At 37.9% G+C, this 20,700-nt stretch overlaps 1 protein-coding gene across 4 annotated transcripts in view; it reads right to left on the reverse strand.

The window, feature by feature from the left end:
- ERR (estrogen-related receptor) overlaps positions 1–20,700 on the reverse strand; it is a 194,734-nt gene that overhangs the window by 19,919 nt on the left and 154,115 nt on the right. For 3 of the 4 annotated variants that reach the window (XM_083118982.1, XM_083118979.1, XM_083118980.1), the window contains 2 exons: positions 12,495–12,621; positions 10,271–10,507 (listed from right to left, as the gene is read on the reverse strand). In XM_083118982.1, coding sequence (XP_082975108.1) covers positions 10,271–10,507; positions 12,495–12,621 — 364 coding nt within the window. The remainder of the gene's footprint in view (positions 1–10,270; positions 10,508–12,494; positions 12,622–20,700) is intronic. The other variant, XM_083118981.1, reaches the window with a different exon arrangement.

Genomic DNA, 20,700 nt, shown 5'->3' on the forward strand with positions numbered 1-20,700 from the left:
TGTATCCGTACAAGATTATACCGTGGTGCAAAAACTCACAAATGAACAGAAACAGAAGAGATTGACCTTCGCTAATTGGGCCGAGGGTAACAATGCAACACTGTACAACGTGTGGTTTTCTGACGAGGTGCACTTCCATTTGGATGGTGTGGTTAACAAACAAAATGTGCGCTTTTGGGCAGCTGAGAATCCACGAGTGCTTCATGAAAAAGTTAGCCATGCATCGAAGGTTACGGTCTGGGTCGCTATTTCCAGTCACGGTCTGATCGGACCCTTTTTCTTTGAGCAGACAGTAAACAGTGAACGTTACTTGACCATGCTCCGCAATAGTTTCTTTCCACAGCTTCTTGCCACAGCTTTACCGTTCAATACGCAGTGGTTTATGCAAGACGGTGCAAGGCCACACACAGCAAATATTGTGCTGGATTTTTTGCACGACATTTTCAATCTTCGTGTAATTTCGAACAGATTTCCTGATCGTTTCGCTGGTGGACAATCCTGGCCCGCAAATAGCCCAGATCTCAACCCCTGTGATTATTTTCTTTGGGATTTTTTTGAAGGACAAGATTTTCGGAAAAAAAAAACTCAAGATTTAATGGAACTGCGAAGACTTATTGCTCAGGCTTGCAGTGAAATTACGGAACCCATGTGCCGTAGGATAATTGGAAATATTAGTGTTCGCTTGACTGAGGTTAAAAGTCAAAACGGTGGCCATATTGAGCATGTATTGCAGTAGTACGTTTTTCCAAAGTGTAACCTTTGAGAGATTCTTTATAATATAGTTTTTATTCAACAACAAAATGGTGGATCATTTTGTGTGCCACCCTGTATATTTAATATATATATTTATTTGAGGGAAAGACAAAGACATCCATGGGAATGCTGCTAAACTACTAGCAACTTATATACAATGGTCCACGAGGGTAGTCTGCTCCCTATATTGTATTTGATGAACACTTATCACACAACACAACACCTAATATGACGTATGCATCATCCTATTAGTGTTCAAGAATGTCGCTAGATGGGGTACGGTTACAGCATACTACCCGAGCTTCAATCTCAAGTAATTTTCGAAAATCCTGCTAGGCATCTCTAGATACGACCAGTTTTCGGGATTCTTCATTTTTTTTTAAAAGTGATGTGAATGAATATTGAATCTAACAATGTAACATATTTTTGTCCCTGTACTAACGCCTTGATGTCATGTATCATTATTAGTGCTTGGTTACTTAAATTATAATCTTTGACTTCCCAAAATTGAGTGAAGTTTGAGTCGAATCAACTTAAAATCGGAGACATTTCGTTGGACCTTGAGAAAAGGTGAGCGAGGAACAACGGACATTGATGGTGGATTAGTGAAAGGTGGATATGTGTGGAACTTCACTTTGATCGATTTCGTGACAAAATCTGTACCAGTGTGTTTGTTGGAATACACAAGTTCAACCCGACAATGGCAGTATAGGGAAAGTGCTTGATGTCAAATTTCAATGAGGTAGGTCATTGACACCAAGTTATTTAAAAAAAAAAAAGTGTCGACCAGAGGGTGACATCATCTTCGCTACATCCCGATATCTGGAGGTAAAAAATATTATTCTACCTATTTTGTGACGAGGAACCGTAACCCTAAACTAAACACATGCTCATGAATCGGATTGCAATGTGGATGTTTGCATGAGAAATTGAAGTGGAATCGTTTAAATGTTTTTGTGAGGGAAAAATTATACCTGCACGGGTTACATGCTTGTTTGGATTTTTACAATGGTAAAAATACATTTCGCAATTGGTTTATTGGTTGTTAATGTAAACATGTCAAATGAGAAATCATATGTATATCTCATGTCCATATATGGAATATATTTGCATTATAATTAAAGAGTTTTACATCGCTTAGACGTACACATTGTAATGTCGTTGACAGTACTGTTCACATACTATGGAATGTTGATGGTGCTTGCATAAACTAACAAGGTTACATGAGTGAAATACTGGTGCATTACGAACTGTTTGAATAGCACACCTTTTCCCTGTTTAGATAAGTAATGTCATCTGGAGTAAAGGAATACACATAAACATGGTAACTGTAACCAAATGAATGCTTGTAATTAACGAATACCAGTAACGACACAAATCTTGTCAAAAGGTTGTATACAGGGTGACTGGTAATTCGATGTATTCCCTGAAAGGGGTTAAAGTAGAGACAATTTGCAATAAATTTGACCATATGATACCCCGTCCGAAAATTAGTAGTTTTCGAGATAATCGAGTTTCAATTGTTTTTTTAAAAAATGACATTTTTCCACATAAAAAGATGAATTGAGAAAAAACTGCTCATTGTATGGAACTTATTTCAGCGTTTGCTGATAGCTAACAAATAAGTGGTTAGTTGAAAAAAAAGTTTTTCCCAAATAACAATCACATGTAAGTAACGGGTGGGTCTAAACTTACAAGTGATGATAAAAAATTGCACTCTTAGTTTACTTGGCAACGTATTTATAAAAAAAATGGTATGACACGAAGCGTACAAATTACGTAAATTACTTCCTTGATTCATCAGCTATCCAACAAGGTACAAATGTTGCTAACATACACATTTGTGTACAAGAAATAACACTTGATTCATCTTCATGTGAATGGAATCAATGAACAATACAATTAAAGAACATTACACGTCTTGCTCAAAGTGGGCACCTCCGTTACGAATGCAGGCACGCAGGTTTTTACGGGTCATTTGGTCTCGTAACTCGTGATGTGATGGTGGCCTTGACGTGTTGACCAGCTGTTAAGATCCTCTCCCTGAGCTCTTCTTGCGAGTTTACCGGTGCCTTGTCATGTGGCTCCAAATGTAAAAGTCGCAATGCGTCAAATTGATCGGGGGATCGAGCTGGGCAGTCATCATGCTGGTAAATCATGTCACGTCTTGTAGCTAGAGGCACATCCTCCAACAACATTGCCATCCCGTTCCACAAAAAATGTTCATAAGTGATGCCATTTAAGATTTGGGGCAGGAAAAATAGCTCGATGAAATGATTGTTGATTACGCCCATCCATACTTCTGCCTGGGCGTGCGACAGTGGCTGGATGAAAATTACCCAAAGAAATGGATTGGCCGAGGCGGACCGATTCCCTGGCCGGCTCGATCCCCCGATATGACGCCTTGCGACTTTTACATTTGGAGCCACATGACAAGACACCGGTAAACTCGCAAGAAGAGCTCAGGGAGAGGATCTTAACAGCTGGTCAACACGTCAAGGCCACCATCACATCACGAGTTACGAGACCAAATGACCCGTAAAAACCTGCGTGCCTGCATTCGTAACGGAGGTGCCCACTTTGAGCAAGACGTGTAATGTTCTTTAATTGTATTGTTCATTGATTCCATTCACATGAAGATGAATCAAGTGTTATTTCTTGTACACAAATGTGAATGTCAGCAACATTTGTACCTTGTTGGATAGCTGATGAATCAAGGAAGTAATTTACGTAATTTGTACGCTTCGTGTCATACCATTTTTTTTATAAATACGTTGCCAAGTAAACTAAGAGTGCAATTTTTTATCATCACTTGTAAGTTTAGACCCACCCGTTACTTACATGTGATTGTTATTTGGGAAAAACTTTTTTTTCAACTAACCACTTATTTGTTAGCTATCAGCAAACGCTGAAATAAGTTCCATACAATGAGCAGTTTTTTCTCAATTCAACTTTTTATGTGGAAAATTGTCATTTTTTTCAAAAACAATTGAAACTCGATTATCTCGAAAACTATTAATTTTCGGACGGGGTATCATATGGTCAAATTTATTGCAAATTGTCTCTACTTTAACCCCTTTCAGGGAATACATCTAATTACCAGTCACCCTGTATATGGACCGGTATGTTAATGGCCTTTCTGTAAAAATACTTCAGTGAAAGATTATATGTTTGCACCCTCGAGTACATAAAACAAGTACAAGAAAAATCTGTATGTACTTTTATGTAACTAATAATGTTGCTGGTACTGATTTTGTCAAAAGATGTATTCTGGCCAGTATGTATGTGGCCTTCCTTGATTTAGTATCACAGTGAGAGATCGCAAGGCTGCATACAGAAAAATTTAAATATTACAAAATTTATTTTTGAAGTTAAATGTTGATCTTTTGTAACTTTCGAAAATGATCATTCTACATGGGTAAGGAAGATGTTCTTTGTTGGATATAAGCAGTGATCAGAACGCTACATTTTAAAAGTATCTTCGCTACAGCTACATTTACCCAAAAAGTAGCTTGCTACGCTACACCTGTTCGCTACTCGCTACGCTACTCCTGTTCGCTACTTGCTACTTCACTACTTTTTTTTCCGCTACTTCGGCATAAAAAACTTATAAACAACCATATGGATATTCAAAAGTAGCCCCTAGTATGATAGTTGTAGCTGTAAGCTGGAATATATTCATAATGTCAGTTAGTTATCTGAATATTTGAATTATTCAGATACTAATGAAATAAATTACGCAGATATCTATAATCTACCATATCAAGATATTTATAACCTAGATTATCCATATTTCCATGTAATAGAATATCTTTATGAACCTCCTGCAAAAGTAAGGGTTATTATCGATTATTTCTGACGATGTTGCCACATTCAAAATTTACCTCAAAATGCTGAGAAAAAATGTAGCTGTAGCGAAATTTTCGCTACAACTATAGGAATTTTGTAGCTTCGCTACAGCTACAGCTGAAAATTTTGTAGCTAGCTACAGTAGCGCACTACTTCTGACCACTGGTTATAAGTAACATAAAATAAACATATAAGTTGGTTGTACGAAGGTTACTGGAAAAGTATCTACAAACTACCACCAACAGTGGCACTAGTGTTCCACTATTATAAAAATCGGAAGAATAGACCTTTTTTATGTTTAAATTATCTTTGATTGTTTGTTTAAGCCTATTCGTATATTTTTCACAGCAGTTTGAAAAAGTAGTTTTGTGTGAGAAAAGGAAAGTTCTCGTGAACACTTTCGGGCAATGATTTTTTATGATTTCACATGTAGATTAACACCAAAACAATGCATCGAGCGACTTCATTTGGTTTTTGGAGATGAAGCACCATCCAATAGGACTGTGTACAATTGGTTTTCCGAATTCCAGCATGGTCGCACATTTCTCGGTGATGAATTTCGTGAAGGTCATCCATCCACGTCTGGTGTTGCAAGTAATGTTGATGCTGTGCGTGAAATGATTGAGATAGATCGGCATGTGACATATCGTGAGATTCAGGCATCCTTGAACATTGACATGAAAGCAATACATACGATTTTGCATGGTCATCTGAACGTACAGAAACTTTCAAGCCGTTGGATCCTACACAACTTGACCAAAGCTCAAAAAACAGGCTCATGTGAATTGGTGTAAAGAAATGCTCAAAAAATTCAACCAAGGCAAGTCAAATTTGGTGTACTATATCGTTACAGGGGACGAAACTTGGATCTATTCAAACGAACCCGAAACTAAACAGCAATCCACTGTTTGGGTGTTTCAAAGTGAGCCGAAACCAACAAAAGTTCGTTCGAGGAGTGCTGCCAAGCAAATGATTGCTTGTTTCTTCGGTTATGCCGGGCATGTGGCAACAATAGCTTTGGAAGATCGAAGGACTGTAAATGCTGAGTGATATACAACAATTTGTTTGCTAGAGGTTATCAATGAATTGCATAAAACAAATCCAAATCGTCGCATTATTCTTCACCACGACAACACCAGTTCCCACTCAGCACACCAAACTGTTAATTTTTTGTCCAGTAAAAATGTCGAATTAATAACTCATTGTCCGTACTCACCTGATTTATCACCTAATGACTTATTTTTGTTCCCATACATGAAAAATAAGAAGCGTGGTGAGTGATTTGTGTCGCCTGAAGCAGCTGTTGATACATTCCGAACAGCGGTTTCTGAGGTATCAGCTTCACAGTGGAAAAAATGCTTTCAAAATTGGTTTGAGCGTATGCAAAAGTGTATCGATCTTAAGAGTGAATACTTTGAAAAACACTAAAGCCATTCCCAGAATTTCACATGTCTTTTTTCATATTGATTGCAGAAACTTTTCCAGCAGCCCTCGTACACTCATGTTTTAACCATTGCACAGATTACATCACCTACAGTGTTGTTATTTTCTATTTGTGTACTAACTGTAAAATTCTCCTTCAGGAGGGGTTTTCGTGTGCACACTGTTATCATTTTGTTTGGATTGTTGTTTAGAATTATACTTGGATGTTTCTATCTTTACATATCTACCAAGGGGCAAAAATAGTTGTAAATTTCTGGAAGTGTTTTGCCTAAGGTTGACAATGAATATCAAGGTTGCCTAAAGTTGGAAGGGTCTGGCAGCTTACTACTCACTACATTATGAAATTCAGACAGGGTTGTTCACAAATCACTGAGTTGCTTACTCCATACAAATCAAATAAGATACATTAACTAAGTCAAAATTTTCATCGAACAATGGAGGCTCGACCAGGACTTGAACACGTGTCTCTGGCATACCGTACCATTGCTCTAACCTCTGAGCTAACGAGCTGACCTGGCCTCACCTGATTTTTCGCTATCGCTGTTTTACCTGCGTGTAATCGTCTCTGCCAGTGCTACCGCAACGGAATCTGTTGCCTTTCCAACACAGTAGACTTTGACGTTGCCTGGTGTGCCTAATCTACAATAATTAACATCTCTACGCTGGGAGGAACCAGGCAATGCCAAAGTCTACTGTGTTTCAAAGGCAACAGATCCCGTTGTGGTAGCACTGGCAGAGATGATTCCAGGCAGGTAAAACAGCGATAGCGGAAAATCAAGCAGGGCCAGACCGGCTCATTAGCTTTGTGGTTAGAGCAATGGCACGGTATGCTAGAGACCCGGGTTCGAGTCCTGGTCGAGCCTGCATTTTTTGATGAAAATTTCTACGTAGTACATCTCCTGTGTTTGCCTAATCTACAATAATTAACTAAGTCGTTCGCAAATTTGAATAAGAAAATTTTATCATAACTAGTTGGGAAGTTATTTTTGGGCTTTTTACTATTCTGTAGCCCTCCAGTCATCGCTCCTGGCGTTACCGAGTGGGACCCACAAAATACCGTTGGGAAGTGAATTTTTGGAAGTTGGCTAAATTTGGAAATCTGATTTTGGGAAGAGTGTTTTTTTTGTGATGTTGCTGAGGTTAGAGGCTACAAAGCTATGTGAAAACTTACTAATGTAACTAATGCTAGTGGGGCTTGAAAAAAAATGACATGTGCTATTCCAAACACTCAACTTTTAGTGAAGAGCTCCACACTGGAATTATTTTAAAATCTTTTGAAGTGCATTCATATTAGGAGCAATCCATATTAGTTAAAATTTTTTACCATTAACGCAAATATCCTGGGAATTATGATAAATGTTCAATATCTATTAATCCTCCATCAACACTGTGTTGCAAAACTGGAATTCTTTATTAAATATGACTAATGTTAATATATGTGAAATTATGAATGATGTTTTTAAGTAAAACTCTAATAAACTGATATGGTATACTTGCAATTGAATACTTAAATAGTGAAAAACTAAATATGCTTACCAAGGCAGTAATTTATTTTATTAAAAGCATAAAAACGTAACGTTTCAACCTTCTAGCAAGGTCTTCCTCAGACTTTTGTACTTGATACAGAGTCTGAGGAAAACCTTGCTAAACTCTGGTGCAACCTATCTTGACAGTGACGTAGTAACAGCATTGCAAACTTCCATCGTTGATACTTTCACTGTCTGCACTAAGAAAAAAGACAAACAAGGGAAAGAATTTCAATAGTTTGAAATGCAAGGGAAGGAAGTCCAACATGTCGCAATGCGAGGTTTCTTTTAGAATGGAATCATGTAAAATAAAGAGCAATTAAAACGAGCACGATGTATAAATACAAGAAAATGAACGGAATCGGATAATGAATACGAGATGGCAACGCGCCTTTGAACGGAAAGTTCGCAAGGCTTGAGCACAAAAATATAGTTCCTTAATGAAAACACGTTACAGCGTATACAGAGCATATAAATGTGTTAAAAATATTAGGTACTTAAAAACTTGTTGAAATGTAGAGTGTTCGGAACGATTATTTTGTTACAAGTCGAAGTTAAAATTTTATATATACTGCTCAGCAAAGAAGAAAAAAACCTCGGAAAATATGCGAACTAAAATCCACCCCCACTTGTTTCTGTCGCGGTGAAAGGCAGCAGACGAGAATATGGGGGAAAAATCTTATCTTTCTCTGCTCTCAAATGGCACACTGTTGCCACGATGCCTCACAGCTGTTCTCTGACAGATGAAATTCTGGCGGACCTGCCGCAAAACACGACGTTCAGGATGGCGCGGTCAGTGGTTGAAGAAGTATGGATAGCGTTCGTGACGATTCCCGATTTAAATAATTAATGACAGTAAAATCTATTGTCATGGTTGTGATTCTTACTATGCGATAGTAAATATTACCATCTAAGAAACAGATTTTATCTTCAATTTAATTATTAATTATAATTATATCCTTAGAGACAGTGGCGGCGATTGGAGGTACCAGGTCAGAGGCGCTAACTTGTTTCGCCTTTATTTTTCGCAAGACCTTTTCCATTCTTCTTTGGGAAAGTTCTGAAATTCTTCTCTTGCAACTTCCAGTACTCTGCCCAAATTACGATCCACATTTTGTGATGCAATACGACCCTTTATGATACCCCAAACATACTCAGTAGGGTTTAGATCGCAATGATAAGGTGGAAGACGAAGTACGGTGTGGCCGTTTTCTGCTGCAAGAGTGCCGACCCGATATTGCGGGGGATTTTTGTTGGTTTTGATTAGCTGATATAACTAATATATAATACTATATATATTATATACTATATAATATATAATACTATATAATCCTAAGTCATTGCAAATAATGTTGCGAAGAGTTTCACGACTACCCCGAAAATTAATTTATTTCTTTAATTTCGAAAGCACTTTTTTTTTACTGTTGGCACTTCATGTTCAACCGTATAAAATTTACCAATAGTTCTTCTAATCAAACACTTGTCAAAGTCGTCTACAACAATTCTATGCTTTTCGGCAGACGTAAATTTCGTAAATTTCCCCCCGGAATTTCCTTCCTTTCTAATTTTCTTAATGAAAGTGTCCGACATTTGAACTGCAGCCGCCGCACGCTTTGTAGTTTGATTGACCGGAAACGTGTAACATCCTTCTCTCGCTTCGTTGTCAAGAAATTTAACAACATTCGAAATCACCTCTCGGCTCTCACTATGTACGGTTTTGCCCTTCATTTCGGTACAAACAACAGACGCACTCGAACTCAATTGACCTTTCGTCCATGTAAGTTTGGCAACATTGACAGGGTGTCAGAAGTCGAGCAGTCCTTGCTACCCCCCACCTCCCACCCGACCCAACCCTCGATCAGCTGTACACAAAAACGTTCCGTTCCTCCTGTGTGCTTTCTCTGCGGACTCTGAGACGCAACTGTGACGGAGAGAATCTTTCATGCTTTGCGCGGAGTGATACAATGGTTTCGCATCAACCTGTAGTGCGGTCCCAGCTGACGTCACTGTCAAGATAGCTTGCACTTTAGTATAGAAGGTTGAAACGTTACGTTTAGTTTATGTTTTTAATAAAATAAATTATTGCCTTGGTCAGCATATTTAGTTTTTCATAATCATGGAAGCAAGGCTTAATGGTGTTATACTTAAATAGTTACTTAAAACTCTTGTGAAGATAATTGATGCATTCTTCAAGTAGGTGTATCACTATTATGGTAATTAGTAAGAAAATCTGCTTTGACTTAAGTTCCAGGTGGTAATATTCTCTATATCATTCTCCCCCTCCCCCTAAATGTGAAATAAATGAATTTTCCATAGGTCAAATGCATAGGCACACAAAGAAAGCTTTTATGGGGCAGAACTGCTGAAAAACATTTTGAAAGCCATTATGGGTATGAAAATGGAGCATAATAATTATATTGACCACTTTTATTCAAGAAATTAAATCCAAAGAGAGTTCTGAACACCATATTCCCTCATTAGTCCAAATTAATTACATTTGTATGACTAAAATTATCCCAAATTGTAAGAGTACACCAGAAACACAGCACAGATGAGCACCAGTGACTCAGTGTGAGTCTTTTAACAATATTGAATCTAACAATATACATTTGATCAATGACAATTACTGCAACAGTAATCCCGAAAGTTAAACCTCAGGCACAAAGAGCCAATGACGTAATTATAAAATAATGATTTACCTTCGAGTGAGATTTTTATAGGAAGAAGTGACTGAATTTGGTAGGGCACATCAGGATTACGGCGATATTTTTGTCGGCCACCTCGAACTCGATCAAGCCTCACACCTTCTTTGAGCATTCCCATCCTCAGACACTTTTGAAACCTGCAGGCCTGACATGCTTTCCGTCGCCTTTTGTTTATTTCACAGTCATTTGAAGCTGGACACGTATATTCTATGTTTCCTGGAATACAATACACTATATTTGCACATTCTACAGCTGAACTGTGATCAGAATCATCTCTACACAGAAATATGCTACAAGCATTACAAACATCTTTCTGACAAAGAACTACTCAATATAATGTACGACATGCTCAGGATTCATATAGGGATGAACAAATATGAAATTCAAACAGATATAAATAAAGTACTGATGCAAAATTTACCAAAATTCTTCTGATCTGATATGAAGTTGCAAATGTACCATAAACAGACTGAATGGATTTTGTCTTAGTAAAAGAAACTCTGCATTTTCATTTTATGTACAGTCAGAAGCAAATTGCCATTCTTAGTGATTTACTGCAAAACATTCTGAAATTATTAGGTATTATACCCTATCCTGTAAAACAACCTTGTATTGTACAGTATATTGCCCATTAATTTTTACCATTATCTAATGATTTAATGATTCCCAGAATTAGAGCAATTTTCTTTCAACTGTTCACAAAACAATAACAAAAATGGCAGTATTTTACACAAAATCACAAGCTTTTTATAGAAATATCAGATGAGTAAAATAATTACTGATTATAATATGTAATTTTACCAATAAATCAATGTTCATATACTCGTTGCTGCTACAGTGTACCAATTAATCTGCCCCATCCCTTATTTATAATATACAAAATATATGGCACATAGTCCTTAGAGAGCCAAGGCCATCAAGCAGCTTTTCATTGGATGATGTTTGGTCAGCGAATTGAGTCCTATCGCTGCTGTTTTCTGACTTTTGAGACTGGAGCCCACTACTTCGCTTCAAGTAGCCCCTCAATTGTCCTCATGGTGCTGGGTCAACATCAAATTCTTTTGAACTCCCACCGGGAATCAAACCTGAGACTACTTGCACCAAAGGTGGCTACATAATGAAAAGTTAGTGAAATCTGTATCTCAGCTGGAGATAGATGGCACTAGTCTAGGTAGTCAACAGCAACTTAAGTTGCAGTATGCCCAGTAGTTGACAAAACAATATAATATACACATGTAAGTTGTGCAAGTCAGAAGTACGCTTGTTACCTTAAATGGTAGTTAGGGATAACAAGACTCCAGTATCATATTCTGGTCACTTATTTTTAAATACATTGTGACATGTTTTGTGCTATTACCTTGAAAATATACTTACTATTTTCATGTTTCCTAAATTTACAATTAATATTTTTAAAAACTTTGCGAGTGAAATAAGTTTTCAACACTTTCTACTGGGTGATTTCATAGTATTGCAGCAATTCTTTTCAATTATATGCATTGCTTATTACACCAGCATTCCAAATTAACACACTGAAGTAATGCAAACCGACATATTCTTGTATCTTAGATGATCTTTCCATATTTTGCAATTTTAATTACAAAATAACTGTATTTTCCTTTTCACTTATGTTGCTATGTGTCAGCATTCGTTGTAATAATCATCCCTAATTTTTTAAAAACATTTTCCTATTACTCATAAGATTTACATTCCCTTTGAAATTACACAACAATACTACATAAATACAAAAATAACATGAAGCAACTAACGGATTTTTTTTGTTGATATTTTTAACATGCACATTTGGATATTATTTTTGTATTACACTCCCCCTTCCAAATAATGATCACACAACAAATCATATGCTCAAAACACTAATATGAACATAACCTAATTTATATCTGGGGGCACAAAGTGGTTGAAAATTGTAAACACACTTGATTCACTCGGAATCATGTATGTACTACTATCCAACTATTGAACTGCAAATGTATTTTTTCCCTCTATGAACCAGCGAATGTATTTCATACATTAAAATCCAAGCTTGATAAATGCATTGAAAGAAAGTATATCAAATATTCTTAGCATCTGCATCTGAAGTTAGGAAATGGTGAACATACCTAGTACACCTGTAAGTCTCAATGCATTAATAAAACATGTAAAAGTAAGTTTAACAGGTACTGTAGTATTGTTTTGGAAATATATTACTTCCTATGCTTACCCTGAATTGTCCTTTTGAAGAAAGCCTTGCATGCTTCACAAGATGCTACTCCATAGTGAAAACCAGAGGCAACATCTCCACAAACTAAACACAACCTTCTTGGCGAATCCTCTTCTTTCATATTCTCCTGAAAAGCAAATTATCCATCACATCTTCATGTTTCTTCGAACAAGTGTTCTCGGGTTACCAGCCAGGTTAAATTGGAGTTAGCTTCCAACGTTTCGAGGGCATAATTGCTCATCTTCAGGGAATGTAGAAATGGAGAACAGTGTAGCTTAATATAGAGGTTGTTTCTGATCTATGGTGACGATTTCAAACTGTACCTACCTTACGAGAAATTATGTCGCCACCATCGAGAGTGCTCTATTTGGTGGCCCTGCATCTTGGCAATTGCCCGACAGCAAAGTTTTCACTGTAGGAGACTGGCACGAAGTGTAGTCATGTCTAGCTTCAACCTCTCCTCTTGACAGGCTTTCCATGGCCCTTCAATGGTGCGGGGTCTCCTGAGAGACAAGGCTCGTCAGTACACTGAAGGTGCAATAGTCCATCGGCGAGGCATCAGGTGACTTCACTGGAATGTCTGTGAAAGGAATGGCATGAATTCCAGTTTCTTCTGTCATTTGTTGGAGGAAGAGGAGAGTTGAACGAGATGTGTGACTTGACGCACCCACAACCAATTCTGGTCCCTCCCGTAGAGATGGGGAATGTCATGGCAATAAACGGGTGTCAGAACATTATCCTGATAATAATCAGAATTTACCTTCGTATTTTTGGCAACACGATGTATGGTCAGCTTGCCATTGTACAAGTATCCAGCAATGATCATGAAACCTGTGCCAAAACTTTCCTTACATTCAGTGAACCATCTTTGAAAGCCCCTTGCACCTGTCGATCGATAAAAAAAATGCACTTGGCTTGCGACAATCATCAAGATAAACATATGCCTCGTCCAGTGTAACAACGAATTTCCACTTTTCACCTGACAGGTGCTGCTCATAAAGCTTTCGACAGTTGGTGCGACGTTCCAGGATGTGTTTTGGCAAGAGCTTATGAACATGGCCCTTGTGTTGCTTTTCCAAACCCAAATTGCGGTAAATGATGGTGTGCACTATCTTCAGTGATGTTTGTAGCCGGTTCACGATACTTCTCTGTATGGTTAGATTCTCCCGGGGGACCAGCGCCCTGACTTCCCAAATTGTAGCTGGTGTGCAGCTAGTGGTAGGCCGGGGGGTTGGCCTGTTTTTGCCCTACAGGAATCATCCCACGCCTTGCCTTACTTGCTCCTTTCAACACCCGTGATATGCCATTTTTGGACACAGTGAATCCATGCTCCTTGCACAGTTTTATAATGGCACTATAACTCCTTGCACAGTTTTATAATGGCACTATAACTGTAGTTTACGCCAGAAAGTGCAGTTATGTAACCCTCCCAATATGCACTAATTTTTGGTGGCATTCTTCCTGAAACGCAATGACCACACCTGTCACGCACAGTCAACGGCCAACATGCCCACATGACTAGCAGCTTCGTTCTCTTCCCTCTTGGTGGTCCTGCACAAGGTGTGCAATTTCATCACCATAAATCGGAAACAACCTTTGTATACATGAATATACAGATGAGAGCGGATGAGCAATGTATGCCCTCGAAACGTTGGAAGCTAACTCCAATTTAACCTGGCTGGTAACCCGAGAACACTTGTTCGAATCATGTCAACAGGAAAGCTACAACTCCTATTTTCATGTTTCTTCCTTGTCAACACTTCTAATACATTTGCACTAGTACTCTACTAGAAAGGCTTATTTTCACTCAGATACAAAACAGTAGCATGTAATAAGGCTACAAGGAAAAGTTTAATGGCTATGAAACGAGGATTTTGTATTCATAACTTGGGTAAATCATGGAATTGGAGTTGACTTTTCATTACATCATTTATCTCCGCTGTCGTGGTAATAATGTGACAAAATTTAAAACAAATGCTTCAGAGAAAAAATGGAGGAAAGTTTCAAGTTTACACAACAAAATTTTTGGAAATTCAAGGTAAAAATAATACTTCTTGTAATAAAGTTGTAAAATTAACTTTATAAATATTTCCTTGTAGATCAAACAAAGTAGGTGAATAATTTAAAACATGAAAAAATTGAATGAATGAATATTATAGGAAGTTAACCCTAGAACACTACCGTACGTAAAATTTACGTGTGCTTCGCGCTTATTTCCCTCCCCTACCTCCCACATCGCACCCACCTACCCCTCCACCTATGGTATTCCTCTATCATTCTGTCAGGCACGTGGCAGCACTGTGGTAAGGAGGGCGGAAGCAGTGAACGTCTTTAGTTTGTGCGTTATGTGGGACTCTGTACGTCAATAATACGTAGCGATAGTAACAGAAGAAAAATCTTGCACATAATTTTGACGTGCATGTAGTAATAACGCCATTTGTATTCACGTAAAATTTGCATGAATTTTTCTATAATATCTCATTTTTCTATAATATGATCAACATGGCAGCGATCAATGGATACATTATTCACACTCACAACTTCTACAACAATCAGGGCAACTCAGAAAAGAGACTATTCTCACGAATTCAGTTCATGCTTTTTGAAGGTACTGGGGAAGGAAGAGACAAGTACAGTAGCAGCCACGTCACAAGGGAACAGAAAGTATTGCAGTTTCTGCAACTACAAGAAAAGGAGGATGACAACTACGTACTGCTCCTGTGGGAAGCCAATTTGTGGAACACTATCGTAAGTAAAATTTACGTATGCTTTGCGCTCAAATTCCTCCCCTACCTCCCATTCGCACCCACTCATCCTTCTGCCTAGCAGTGCCTCAAGTTATCTGTCGGACATAAGGGAACACATAAGGAGGGTGTAAGCTCTGATTGTCTTGATTTGGTTTGTTATGTTGTGCACTGTACGTCAATTTTACGTATCTGTGTAAAACCAGAAATATCTTTCACGTAATTTTGACATTTGTAAATTTGATTTGGATACTTAGATTTTGAAAACAAAAGTTTAAAAGGATGCACTATTTTCTTGCAAGACTTAAAAATTACATTTGTTCCTTATTTACAGCATTATGAATATTTTTATTGTTTACTTTTCACTGTTCGAACTTTTCGCCTTCATTCTTAATGTACGAATGGTCTTGTCAAGCAAGACCTTCTCTTAAAATATTCTATGTTTATACATTTATGCATTTTAAAATGATGAATAAAATTGCAATATAAGGAAAAATAAACAAAATAATGTTCACAATGAATAGAAATTTGTTTTCATGATGTAGAGGTTGTTTTAAAAATAGATTTCTTCATGTACGTAAAATTTACGTAGCGGTAGTTATACTGTAATATTGGAACACGGTAGTGTTCTAGGGTTAAAAACAGTGTTATTTGTATTGATTTGTTTGATATAAAATGCAAGAGAATATTTTTCACTAAATATGGTTATTAACTTTTGTGAATTATGTCAGTGAATAAACAGAATGAACACCATGAACAATTATCTTAAAGTAACTACAAAACTGGTTTAAATTATGCTTTGACAAGTCATTGAAACATAAGGTATTGTGGCAACAAGTCCAGTGGTTCCTTCTAGAAGGGCAGTCTCAAGACTTTCTGTATCTGCTAGATACTTTGCAAACAATGTTGACAAAATAAGAATTTTATCCATTTTGCACCATACACAGCACCAATTCTATTTAAAAAAATATTCTTGGCTTTCTAGTAAAAGTGAAAGGAAACCAAGTGTGATAAACATACATCAGAATTTATAAATTTCATAGGATTTGAATTATTAGATACTTCATTCATAATTTATGATGTGTGCGACTTACTCACTTTTATATACACTAAGGCCAAAATTAAAGCAACGAACAGAAATCCTTTCCTCATGTGATTTTTTTTATTTTGGTTAAATTTGCCAAGTTTAACCTGTTGCTATCGTGATTCTTTTGTTGATAAATCCTGGCACGTTTCGGGAACAACTGTTCCCTTCTTCAGGTTTTTTTTCTCGTCTACCAGAAATATGTGATAGCCATGTCAAATAATCTCAAATGTCAGGAAAAGAGGAAACAGTACAGTTTAGGTGATGGCAGAATTTGGAATTTTTTTCTAAAACCTTTACTACCCCCCATGTTCCCTCGTCTGTTTAAAACCATAGCTATAAAAACTCCTCAATCTAAAAACCTATATACAATTAAAACGTTAAAAAGATGACCGCTTGTTCACTTTTCCATGCTGACTGTTGGTTTGTTTGTTGTTGGTTTGTTGAAACCAACAGTCAGCATGGGGAAGTGAACAAGCGGGCATCTTTTTAACGTTTTCATTTCAACTACAGACTCAATATAACTTCAAAACAGGCGGAATAACCATATAATAGTGTACCGAGCGGAGGGCGTGATGGGGTTGCAGCCCCCCACATGCACAAGCCAAAAAATTGAGAAAGAATTAAGGGAATAGTTAAGAATGTGGGTATCTTGCAAATATCAAATACAATGTTGTGAAAAAAGTGTAGTTTAGTAATAAATCTCTTTTCAGCATTACTGGTCAGCATGAGCCTAGTGCATAGCTTTCTCCTGTGTTTTCTATTAGTCTTACACACACAGGAACCTTTGTGTCCAAGCATGTTGAGTGTCAGACTTAGTGAAGGCTTCGACATCCAGTCCAGACATGGGCACTCCATTCAGTGTTTTCTCTCATGGATTTCATGTATCATAATTAATTCTCGTCATCATGATAGTCTTACCTTTATTTCTTCTTCTTCTTCTTCTTCTTTGTTTTTGGAAAATGCAAATTTAAGTTTTAAGCATACACTGTCACAATTCTGACTACCTCTCTTGCATTTGAAAAGTAGTTTTAATTCTTTCATATTAGCATATTGAATTCCATTACAGTTATCTGATTTTCTAAAGGCTAGAAAACACAGAGAGAGAGAGAGGATGGGGAAATTCATTCGTACTAGATAATTTTACAAGCATTTCCTACAGGTAAAATAGTGTCCAGCTTCAGCTTCCCCCAAAATATTCGGTATGCTATTGCAACCACATGAGTAGAATCAAAGGAGAAAGTATTAGAAATTACAACGGAAAAGCAATATGTAAATGGAAAATTAAGCTTTTAAATTTATTTTTCTGAAGAATTTGTTATTGTTATATTTTGCTGCTTGTTTGAACAAATGAAGTGCAGGAAATTTATGGGAAATTGAGAAGCTTTTACAAATCTTTAACAGTACAAAACAACATTAGAGTTCTTTAACATTATTTACATAGCAGAAAATATGTACGGTATCATACAAGTATTTTTTCAATTTCTTCATAAATTTGTACCTACTGATCTCCCTGGCGGAGTGATTAGCACAGCGTGCTGTGGCACCAAAGGTCACGGGTTCGAATTCTGGCCTGGGAATGGGTGTTCTTTGTGAGTTATACTTCATCAACTTCATCCAATTATCACTCATCCATGTCGTCGAGATTAGCCACAAGTAACAGATAAGCGACGCTAAATAACAACAATCAATCCTCTTGGTACAGTGATACATTCTGTGAACTCATGGTGGTGGTCCAGTCACTGCACCACGATATGAAATAGTGGAGTCCACCTCCTGAGCATTTCTATGTGCATAATGTGCAGAACCAGTTTTTCATTTGGGGGAGTGGAAGTTGTTGCGTATCTTCGTGTACCTGATTTTCTCCAAGGAGAACAGAGTATACAATATATTTTAATAGTCGGTAGGGGATCTGACTAGTATGCGGGATACCCGGGTTCGATTCCCGGGGTGTGTGATCTAAGTTCAGAATATTTCCGGTCTTGTACCCGCATAAAGCAGTTCTGGAACTCACCCAGCCTTAAATAAATGGGTACTTAGGGGCACCCATGGGGTGTAAAGGTGGCTGTAGCATGGTACTGATTACATCACCTCCAAAATGGCCGAGATCGAGAAGGTGTGGGCAGGGGTACCCATCCCCCCCCAAGGCCAATGGTGCAATCCCCCCCCCCAAATCATGTCATGCGTCCCCCCAAATTATATTATTCGCGCACTCAAATCATATAGTAATACCCACAAAATAAAGCTCAGGGAGATAATATAATACGGTTCCTCTTTCAAAGAACTCACCCCCCCCCGCCATTTTCTTGTGGTAAATATGTTTATATTAGCAACCCACTACAATAATTGCGTGGATTTTATCTTCAGTGCAAATTTAACTTGTTAAAGTAAAATTTTCCTGTGACAATAAGTTAGGAATGCGGATTGGATATATATTTTTGTTCCAAATGATGCACCTGCTTTAAATTAAGCAGTATAACAACCCTAAGCATTGAGTGAAGTTATTAACCTCTTGTTTACTAAATATCTCGATTGAGATATTTACCTGTAACCCCTCGGGTACCAAATATCTCGATTGAGATATTTCGACATGTTCATAGTTTTTACGTCATAATGTCACTATTATTCGCTGGAATTATGATTTTCTTATTTTATATTATTGTTAACACATATTCTGCACCGTAAAGACCCTTGAACGTCTTGTTCTTCCATAAAATGGGGGGAAATGGCGGGAAAATGGCAGCTTCCTTTGAAACTGAGTCAGTCGCACATAGACATGTCGTTTGGGGGGTACAAGTCGTGTTCTATTGCTCGTATGATAATAGTACAATTATTTTCTTGTTCCAGACATGCCTGCGATCATTTCCATGTGTATTTTGACAATGATCTGTACACAATGTTATCAAAAGCTTCCTATCCTCCCTTTAAATTTAATACTCAATCCTACCACCAAAATTTCCAAGCCAATTTTAGACTTACTGTTGATATTGAAGAGTGGATATTGCCTCCTCCAAAACATTAATTCTCAGTCTCCACACAAGAATTTCGCAACAGTTTAAGACAATAGTAATACACAAGAATTGGATACCCCCCACAATTTAATGCTCAATTCCCCTCTAACTAAAATACCTGATATAATCTAAGACCGAGTTGGATACTGTCCCCCAACGTTTAATTCAGAATCCCCCCCCCCCCAGAACCCACGTGTAAAATAAGGCCTAATATTTTGGAAGTGGATATTTCTCCCACCCCCCTCCCTTCGATAATATCCTTAAACACTTTCTTTTCTTAATCTAATAGGATTAAATATGGTGCATTTAAGGTGTAAAATTTTTACATATATTTTGGAAAAATATATAAATGTTGAATTTTATATTATTTGAAAGGAAAAAATCCCCCTCCGCAAATCTTGATGGCTCAGCCTGTGCCATAATCCCCCCTTGTAGGCACCCCTGTGTATGGGTCCCTACCCCCCACATCCTCTAAAATGTGTCTTCATGGTACGGTACTATATGCACAGGGAACTTAAAAATAAATTTGAGGCACGAAAGAACATATAACACTTCGGTGACTGAGGGCAACGGGGTTCTTGACTCGCAATATTGCCACGAAAGTTACCGAGTTCGAATCCTGAACTGGGTAAGAGTATTTGTATTTGTCCCTTGATCAAATTTCATATGTTCATCAAGTCTTATAGCCGCAATTAGCCCAAGTTGGCAGAAAAGCAACGTCAAATGTGATACGTGGAGGGGGGGAGGGGGGAGGGAGAGAGAGAGAGAGAGAGAGAGAGAGAGAGAGAGAGAGAGAGAGAGAGAGAGAGAGAGAGAGAGAGAGAGAGAGAGAGAGAGAGAGAGAGAGAGAAGAGAGAGAGAGAGAGAGAGAGAGAGAGAGAGAGAGAGAGAGAGAGAGAGAGAGAGAGAGAGAGAGAGAGAGAGAGAGAGAGAGAGAGAGAGAGAGAGAGAGAGAGAGAGAGAGAGAGAGAGAGAGAGAGAGAGAGAGAGAGCAAACACATTTATAAGTAAAGAATCATGGGTTCCCAAACCAACACTGTCAATGTTCTGTTTAGGTGGATGTCATTGGTGAGTGCTTGATTTGGCAACCGAGAAACAAAAACAAGCACCAATGCATTTGTTGGTAATTGACAGGCCTGAGTTTATATTTGTGAAGGACGATGGACAGTGGCGGCGATTGGGTTCCAAAACTGGGGGGAGGGGGGGCAAGGTTCCAAAACTTGGGCTAAGACAGTATATTTCCCTTGCAGATAAGGTTTAGCATAGTGCAGGAGCGAAAGTGGCAAAAAGTGGAGGGCAACTGCCCCCCCCCCTCATCGCCACCACTGACGACGGACCATGGTTAACAACATCGTGACTTCCCTCCC

Source organism: Lepisma saccharinum, chromosome 3 (assembly GCF_977018435.1).
Source record: "Lepisma saccharinum chromosome 3, izLepSacc3.1, whole genome shotgun sequence".
In the NCBI taxonomy this organism is placed as follows: Eukaryota; Metazoa; Arthropoda; class Insecta; order Zygentoma; family Lepismatidae; genus Lepisma; species Lepisma saccharinum.